We start from the raw sequence: 9,559 nt of genomic DNA, 5'->3' as shown, positions 1-9,559 counted from the left end.
CAGCACATACTCTGTGGCAGGTGGCAATGGTCCCCCACTTACATCCCGTGACCCTTATCATTTCCATGTATTTCCATGCCTGACGTCCAAACGCCTGCACCTGTACTTCTCGGCCGAGGGCTTTCCTGGTCCCCAAAGTCAACGCCCTGGGAGCAGTGCTCCCTTCTGACTGACCGGCGTTGGTGGGTCAATACACCAGCTCCCTCACCCTTGGGCGGGGTAACTCGGAGGCGCATGTTCTACCCCATCTCCCAGAGCCCCCAGGGGTGGGGGCCAAGCGCCAGCCGTCCACAGGACTGACCCATCTGGTAGCCCATCTCCTTGCTGTCCCTGCCGCCATCTCCCTGCCCTCCTGGCACCTCCTGAGACCACACCCCCCAGAAACTATATCAAATCCTTGCTGCGAGATCAGCTTCTGGGGGAACTCAAACCAAGACAGACACCTTTAATTGTGTTACTTCTAACAAAACACTCCTCATGTGATCAAATGTTTGTGCTTGAAATGCAGAGAAAACCAGCCAATCCATCATCTAATACGTTTCTATGTGAAATCCAGACTCTGAGCCTCTGACGAGTCTCTCAATGACCCATATGAAGGGCTTGTCTCTTTCCTAAACGAGCATGGCTTGGTGGCTGTTAACAGAGCACCCCTGAGCGAGGCTAACCCACCTAAAAGCCCAAAGCCCCTGTTAATTAGACAAAGGATGTGCAAGCAAAGAAAACACTTTAATTAAGGCTTCACTGGCAAGCCAGACAGGCCAACTATGGTCTAATACAAACAAGAACCCTCAGTCTGGTATGGTTTGTCCTAAAATATCCAAGCACTTCCCAACAGTGGCCCAAAGGCACTTTCTCCCCTCAAGCCTAGGCATTGGAAGAGCACTTCTCCTCCAGCTTCTTGTTTGCCTTCGTCTTTTCGATCATGGTCTCCACGATTACAGCAGTCTCTTCGTATGTCTGGATGCTGTCGGTGGAAAACTTCTCAATGGATTCCATCACCTCCACCTTCTCATAGGCCAGCGTCCTGGGAGGGCTTCTCGCCGGCAGGCTGCTGCTCCAAACTCCAGGCCCGTCGGACCCATCCTGAGTGACCTGAGGCCCTTGAGACTGGGGTGTAGACGGCCCTTCTGGACCAGGCGAGACTGAGGGACAGGGCTCCCTGGCCCCCTCCTCCTCCTTCTGGCCATCCTGTTTCCCCTGGGGACCCTTCAGTTCTTCGGCATTCATCTCATCCCCCTTGTCTACAGTGTGCGGGGTAGGCGGTTGTCCATCTTCTTTCCCCTGGGGAGGCCCCTGTCCGTCCTCCAGACCATCTTCCTTCCCCTGGGGAGGCCCCTGTCCATCCTCCAGACCATCTTCTTTCCCCTGGGGAGGCCCCTGTCCGTCCTCCAGACCATCTTCTTTCCCCTGGGCAGGTTCCTGTCCATCCTCCAGACCATCTTCTTTCCCCTGGGGAGGCCCCTCTCCGTCCTCCAGAGGGGGCTCCGGCTGCTGGGGAGAGGGCTCCACGTGGCTGTCAGGATGCATAGAGTCGTCCCCCTTGGAAACCACCACACCCCCTTTGGCCGGGACGGAGATGGAACAGAAGCCTGGGTCCACGAAATTGGCATCTCCGGAGACCAGCACATACCGCCCCTTGGTGTACAGGTCAGCAGGGGGCTCGGGTTCTTTGGGGCCTTTCACCCTCTCCTTGACCATCTTGCCTAGTTTTTCAAAGGCTTTGCTTATCTTCCCTCCGTCTGGGACATCCTCTGGAGCCCCGTCCATGGTCGGGGGACTTGCTTCTCCATCCCCTGATTCAAGCTTAGATTCACCCTCTTCTTTAACTATCACCTGCCCTGGCTTCGGGTCTTCAGGACCTCTCAGTGGTGCCTCTTCCAGACTTTCATCTGCTTTGTCTTTCGCTATAATCTCCTTTTTCCTTGGAACGTTCTTGGGGAGGCCTTTTTGTCTTGGTTTTGCTATTGTTATATCCTGCACAGCCCTGGTGAGATCTTTTAAAAAAAAAAAAAAAAAGGACAATGAGGCAAGTATCATCACCAATGAAAGAGGAAGAAAATGTATTTGTTGAAAAATACACTAATTATCTTGGAGCCCCCTGCCTAGCGCTGGGGTGGGGTTTACTACGTATGATCAAAAGCAGCAGGGAAAGATCCCTGGGTCTGAAGCATCCACAGCCCACACTGAGGACCCAGCTCTGCTGGCCACTGTGTGACTTTGGACAAGTCACTCGGCCCCTCTGGGTTTGCAGAGGGGAGGGAGGCGCCCACAGTTCCCATCACACTGGGTACAACAGACTGAGATCCGTGATCCTCCTGCAGTAACACTCTGTGCCCACCAAGCCCCCTGCCCCCCGAGTTCACAGGGGACACTGGGATCCACAGAGCAGACAGTGGAAACCCAGTCCACAGGGCACTCTCGCCTCAGGCTTCCCCAAAGGGGCAACGCAGAGCTGCCTGGGCCTCTGATGGGTTCGGAATGGCCTCGGCCATGGGGAGTAGCTCCCTTGTCCCGCTCACAACCCAGGCCAGATGAACACAGCCACCCCTTGCTCAGCATCCCCTTCCTCCTGGCCAATAAGAGGAAGTGATGCTCTCAAACTCAGAACAGGAATCCCCTGTGCCCGAGGCCACATTCATTTCCTCAGATCAGCTAAGAGGAAAAACTGAAAGTTTAACCCAAAATCTCACCCTGCCTCACCCAGGAGGCTTTCCAGCTTTGCTCACAGTGATTTTTAAGCTTTTTCATCCCGAAGTCTTCTCCAGCCCCTCCCTCCCTTCGCTAACCAGAGGACTCAGTTGCACAGAGCAAGGGCCTCCCGTGGGGCTGGCCCTCAGTGGCAGAGTGAGCAGGCCGTGAAGCCATGATGGGGAGGACGCAGTGGGGACACGACAAAGCAGGTGGCTGGGAGCAGGTGTGGAGAAGGGCTTACTTGCAGGACCAGCTGCCGAATTTCAGGGCCCACTAATCAAAACTGTGAAGAATATCCAGACAGCGACCGTACAGCATCAAGCCCAGCACCCTGCACACAGCCACCCACCCCTGGAGCTGGCCCTGGGTGTCTGGGGACCCCTTCCCCTGGCAGCAACGTTCTGACTCTGGCACCCCATCTCTGCAAAGCCCTCTGAGCTTTCTGAGACCCCTGGATTTGAAGGCAGTATAAGCACAGGCTTCTCTTCTCCCAGGCACTGTTCTGTTCCTTCAGGACTGGGGAGACTGAGCTGTGAGCTGACATCTCACAGGTGCGTGAAACCATCCTCAAAGGACCAAATGTTGAAGGCAGAAGCTGCGCTCGCCCACCAGGCTATTTCTGCTCAGTTTTGAATGGGAGAGAGAACAAGCAAAAATTGAGCACCTACTCTGCTCCTGACACTAGATCAAGCACCTCTGCATAAAAGAGTTCATTTCACTGGGGGTGGGGGGCGGTGAATAGATACAATTCAGTATTCACTTCTTGCCAAAGTAAATGTTGAGCTGCACTTTTTCTCCCCAGTTAAATGCCTCGTGTTCACGGACAGCGTTCCTGAGGGGGCCTAACCCCCATCTGATTTTCTCCTTGTAAACTTTTTGACTCAGTCACTCAGCACCTGTTGGAGGACATCAGTGAGGGAGAGAAGGGACTTCACACAAAAGCACTGAATTTCCAGATGGACGGGGAGTATGAATGCTAATTTAGGGAGAAAGCCGCTTGATTTTTCCTTTATCCCAGGACAGAAAGTCGCAGAAGCCAGGGTTGGGGACTCACCTTTCCCACTGTGTCGAGGGCTGAGGGAGGCTCCATGGCTCACGGTGTACAGAGTGATGGGAGTGTCAATGAAGGCAGAGCTCAACCTGGCAAAAAGAACCAGAAAGAGGGTGATCTCCAGCTTTAATTCACTGAGCCAAACAGATGGGGGGCGGGCAAGAGGGATGCTCTAATGTCCAGCAAAAATGAAAAAGGCTTTCTCCAGATCCAACTGCTCATGAGCCACAAACACAGCTACACACTGGAGGACAACGGAAAGGAATAATCATCTCTTTGAGCTCAAGTCAAAGCTGTGAAACACACTTATAAAAAAAATTGTAATTCTTTTGTTTTGGAGTTTTTTTTAAATAAGAGAATGGCCAGCCCAGGCTGAAGTATTTAGGGCAACCAGGGTATAATATCTCCAACTGGTCTTTTTTTTTTTTTTTTTTTTTTTTTGGCGGTACGCAGGCCTCTCACTGCTGTGGCCTCTCCCGTTGCAGAGCACAGGCTCCGACGCGCAGGCTCAGTGGCCATGGCTCACGGGCCCAGCTGCTCCGCGGCATGTGGGATCTTCCCGGACCGGGGCACGAACCCGTGTCCCCTGCATCGGCAGGCGGACTCTCAACCACTGCGCCACCAGGGAAACCCCAACTGGTCTTTTTTAAAAAATAGTTATATATAATCAGAGACAGCAGAAAGATAAAGCAATTCAGACAAAACATAAATAGCTGGTGAATCTAAGAGGATTCAGAATTTCCTTGTTCTGTGCCTGCAACATTTCTATCAATTTGAAATTATATCAAAATTAAGAGTTATATATAAACCAGCAAAAGGGGTATCCAGTTACCTTTTGATGAAACCCTGCCTCCAAAACAAAAATTTTCACAAGGACGCTTAAATACCCGTTCAAGACTTATTTTTGTATATGTGTGCATGAAGCATTCACTGTGACATAAATATAGAGTTCAGCACAATACATTGACCAGAACTAGAGAAAACAAAAGAAAGTCTTGCTTTTCCTCCTACACATTAGAGCACTCACAGCCAAGACAGAGCCCCAGCGAGAGGGAAGGAAGTGCTCCTGCGTCTGGGTGCTTCTCTTTTAACCCAATCTAAACCCCCCCAAATCAGCAAGACTGAATTGAAGAACCTCAACTTAATAGAGATTCAGAGTCCATATAGGAAGGGGCTGGCCTCAATCTGTTCTCTGAATATCTACAGATACAGACATTGATGTAGCCATAGATGTACGTGTAGGTGTGGCTATAAATAATGGAGACATCGTTGTAGATGTGCATGTACATGATGATGTAGATACAGATGACTTAGGTATAGATGAAGTATAGGTGTAGGTGTAGATTTAGGTGATAAAGATGTAGGTGTAGCTATAGATAATGTAGATATAAGTGTATGTGTAGGGGACACAGATGTAAATGATGTAGATGTGGATACAGATAATGCAGATGTAGGCGTAGGTGATATAGATATAAATGTAGATGATGTAGAGATAGGTGTAGGTGTAGGTATAGATGGAGATGTTGTAGGTGTAGCTACAGATGAGGTAGATAATGTAGATGCAGTGTAGATGTACACACATACAGATGATGAGGACACAGATGTAGACATACGTGTAGGTATAGGTGTACACATAGGTGATGTAGATGTATTTTTTAAATACATTTATTTATTTATTTTTGGCTGCATTGGGTCTTTGTTGCTGCGTGTGGCCTTTCTCTAGTTGCGGCAAGCCGGTGCTACTCTTCGTTGCAGTGCACGGGCTTCTCATTGTGCTGGTTTCTCTTGTTGTGGAGCACAGGCTCTAGGCACGCAGGCTTCAGTAGTTGTGCCACGCGGGCTCAGTAGTTGTGGCTCATGGGCTTAGTTGCTCCGCAGCATGTGGGAGTTTCCCAGACCAGGGATCGAACCCATGTCCCCTGCTTTGGCAGGTGGATTCTTAACCACTGTGCCACCAGGGAAGTCCCGATATAGATGTATTAATACATCTAGAAAATGGACAGTAGACGATGCAGGTGCAGCTGTGAATGATGATGAGATGGAGACAGAGATCTACTTCCCAGTGGAGTTCAAGTCAAAGCTCCATGACGTGGAGGAGACCAGACGGCCTGTCAACAGCCACGTTACTGACCCAACCAGGTGGTCAGAGTCACGATGGCAGCAGCAGTAATAACACCGACACTGAGCACTGGTTGAGCTCCAGGTACCGTGCAGGCCCCTTACCTGCAGCACCTCAATAACCATGCCTGATCATCCTCTCTGTTAAGACACTCATGTCCCCAGAGGCCTGTGAGTTGAAGGAAGCCTTCTCCGTGGGGGCTTTCTGACCCCCTGCTTGACATTCAAACACTTCCCCCGTCACCCCCGCCTCCTCTGCCCTCTCCCCGCTGCGATTCACTCCAGAGCACAGGTCACAGGCCACATACCCTCTGCTACAAACCCACTCATCCTGTCTCCCCGACTAATATTCAAGCTCTACGAGGTCACAGATTTGGGGGTTCCCTTCCTGGCCACATCCCCACTGCCTAGAACAGGAACACAGGAAACACTCAGCAAAGATCTGTGGAAGAAGTAAGTGGCCAGCCAGAGAGGCCGGCGCTGTGCCCACGGGCTCTGCCCACCCCTGGCCCCACCTGTTGCCTTCATTCTCAATAATCCGGTGATACCGGTCCAGCTCGTTCCTCAGGGTCTGCTGGGCAACCACCAGCTGCCGGCAGTCGTAGGATGACCTCTCCAGGTTCCTCTCGGCCTCCTCAATCTCCTTCCGCAGGGTGTCAATCTGCTCATTGTAGAGCTGAATCTCTTCATCGTAGCACTCGTGGGCATCTTTGATGGCCTGTTCTAGGGCCGCCGTCTGTGGGCAAAGACACAGATGTAATGAAACCCAGCCCACCCTCTCCCTTAAGACACAGACCCGGCAGGGAGACCCTGGACGCGGCATATCCAGTTTTATTTGTTCTGTGGGTTTGTTTCTCTGTTTCTCTGTCAGCAGGGAACCCTTAAACCACAGAGGGATGTGAACCCCTTCTCCTTACGCTTGCCTCAGCACCCTCGGAAATCTGCCCTAGCAGAGTCTCCACCCCGCAAAGGCAGTGGGAAGATGACAACCCCAGAAACTGAAACGAAAACTACCGTCCATGGAATAAACTGTACAACTCAAACAAAGTACATTCATAATTTACTGAGTTACCATAAATCTGACAGCTGAAAAATTAGTAAAAAGAACATGTACTAAATAGATAAGATGCTATTTTTACTGAAATAATTAAGGGAGGAAGTTTCCTTGATCTTATTCAATCACTATGGCACTTTAATTTTCTCCTGATTTCTGATCAGTAGAGTTACATATATGTTTTGGTAGCTAAAGGGTGTGTGTGTGTTTGTGCACAATCGCACATGTGTATAAATAAAATAACTTCAGGGAAACATTAATTACATATTAATGCAGGACAAATCAAAATTAAGGTAGGAAAATAAAAAGAGGTGGCCTCATATTCACTGTAAGAGCTGTGACAACCCCTAAAGGGCCACAGCGTACTGATTTACAAGCTTAGTACAACCTCATTTTCCCAAAGAGAAGAGATCTAATAGGCATGGCTGGTTCTCAAAAGCAAAATAGAACAAGCAAACCAAACCCACTTCTGGAAGAGTGCTTCTCAAACTTCATCGTGCATCTGAATCCTCCAAGGATACTGTTAATCTCAGATTCTGACTTAGCAGGTCCAGTGGGGCCGAAGGGGCTGCATTTCTCTTCTTTTTTTTTTTTTCCTTAAAGGATAGTTAATCTTTTTTTTTTTTTTTTTTTTTTTTTTTTGCTGCGTTGGGTCTTTTTTGCTGCATGTGGGCTTTCTCTAGTTGCGGCGAGCGGGGACTACTCTTCCTTGCGGTGCGCAGTCTTCTCATTGAGGTGGCTTCTCTTGTTGTGGAGCACAGGTTCTAGGCACCTGGGCTTCAGTAGTTGTGGCTCACAGGCTCAGTAGTTGTGGCTCACGGGCTCTAGAGCGCAGGCTCAGTAGTTGTAGCACACGGGCTTAGTTGCTCTGTGGCATGTGGGATCTTCCTGGACCAGGGCTCGAACCCATGTCCCCTGCATTGGCAGGCGGATTCTTAACCACTGCACCACCAGGGAAGCCCGGGAGGGCTGCATTTCTAAGCGGCTCCCACTGGATGCCCATGGCTCTGCTCTCCAGGTCACACTTTTTGAGTGACGGGGGACTAGACAGGTATCTGAATCCAACCTCACGTATGTCCACCACAAGATGCCTCACACGTGCAGCTAAACGAGCACATTGGACGTGTAGAGGGTGATTATTCCTGCGACAGCCTGATTCCTCACTTTATGTACAGAGGTGGCCGTGGAACAGTGACGTCCCTAGTGAGGACACCGGCAGACTCAGCTGACAAAGGTTGTCAGGAATGGATCTGTTGCATCAGGAAGTGGCGGGGGAAGGGAAGGAGGGAGGAAGGGAGGAACAGAGGGAGAGGTACACGCACTAGACACTCTGGGAAGCCATCCGCTGGCCTGTGTCATCCCCATGTCTGACGACTGTCCCATCTCACACGTAGGAAGTGTCCGGGCAGCAGTGTGACCACACTCCACTGACCAGAGCCGCAGAACCAGGACTCAGGCTGGCCTGTCACGTGCTTCCTCCCCGGGGCATCTGGGAAGGGATCTCAGAAATAGCAGTGACTTGGTGGTAGGTTCTAGACTCACTGGGACACATAAGCCCGGGGTCTGAGGCCGCCACCCTGGAGCAACAATCTTTCGTAAAGTGCGTGGAGAAACTGAGAAAGGCAATTCTTCAGAAAGACAGAGACAGGAAGCCAAAACGCAAAGGCAACAGAGATGAGAGAGCCGGCAAAAGAGAGAAAAGAGGGAGGAATAGGGAAGAGTGAGAAGCTCCCGCCGCCCGCCCTGTTCCCAAATGTCATCAGCCCCTTTACGTCTTGCTCCTTTGGGGGAAAATATCTTTACAGTCGAGAAAGCTGGAGACACCACCCCAGGTGACCCAAGTCGCACCCCCAGTACAAAGACACAGCTACATGGTGCTCCTGGTGAGAGGCACCAAGGAGCCATCACTTCTGTCGTGTTCCTGCTGCAAACGCAGAGCCTCAGCTCAGCCCCAAGAAAGCATCAGGGAAGCCCAGATGGGGGGACGTCCCACAGGAGGACTGGCCATCAAGGTCATGAGAAACAGAGATGGGCAGGAACTGTCCCAGATTGGAGGAGGCTGAAGAGACAGGACAGCTGAATGCAAGCAGGATCCAGGACCAGAAAACACGTGAGCAGGGTAACAGGTGAGATTTCAGGCAAATCTGTTACCAGGATGGCGTGCTCGACAATGTCCTGGTTCCAACCTTGGTGCTGTGCTATTAAGAGGTTGAATTTGAGGGAACTGGGTGGAGAGTACGAGAAACCTCTGGGCTATTTTTGCAGCTTCTTAGAAGTCTAAAGTTATTTCAAAATAAACCAAGCGAGTTTGACCAGGTTTCTGTTCCTCATTAAAAATTATCTCCATTCAAACAGTCTCCTGGGACATCAAATACTGAGGCACAGCCTCTGATTCTTGGTGTGGCCACATGCTCTTACCCACACTGCTGTTCACACATTCTAGGAAATGCTTCCATGAAGTAAGAAATTCAAAGGACCCCTTTGAGGCTCAAATCTCAGAGACAAGAAGCCATCCGGAGCGGATGAATCCCCACGTAAGACTCTCCATTTCCACGGAGCAGTCCTGAGAACGAAGCCTGCGGGTCACAGGTTGGCATGGCTGGGGTCCAGCGATCCCAGTGTCAACCGGGCAGCAGGAGGGCATG

General features: G+C 50.8%; 1 protein-coding gene across 1 annotated transcript in view; it reads right to left on the bottom strand.

Moving 5' to 3' along the window:
• Positions 1-864: 864 nt before the first annotated feature.
• BFSP1 (beaded filament structural protein 1) overlaps positions 865-9,559 on the bottom strand; it is a gene marked incomplete at both ends in the record, with an annotated part of 38,228 nt that continues 29,533 nt past the window's right edge. Inside the window, 3 exons of the mRNA XM_079718341.1 lie at positions 865-1,994; positions 3,746-3,831; positions 6,376-6,596. Of these exons, the coding sequence (XP_079574467.1) occupies positions 865-1,994; positions 3,746-3,831; positions 6,376-6,596 (1,437 nt within the window). The remainder of the gene's footprint in view (positions 1,995-3,745; positions 3,832-6,375; positions 6,597-9,559) is intronic.

The sequence above is a fragment of the Hyperoodon ampullatus genome (genome assembly GCF_949752795.1).
Source record: "Hyperoodon ampullatus genome assembly, chromosome: 14".
Classification (NCBI taxonomy): domain Eukaryota; kingdom Metazoa; phylum Chordata; class Mammalia; order Artiodactyla; family Ziphiidae; genus Hyperoodon; species Hyperoodon ampullatus.
This window is presented reverse-complemented; position numbering and strand designations above follow the sequence as displayed.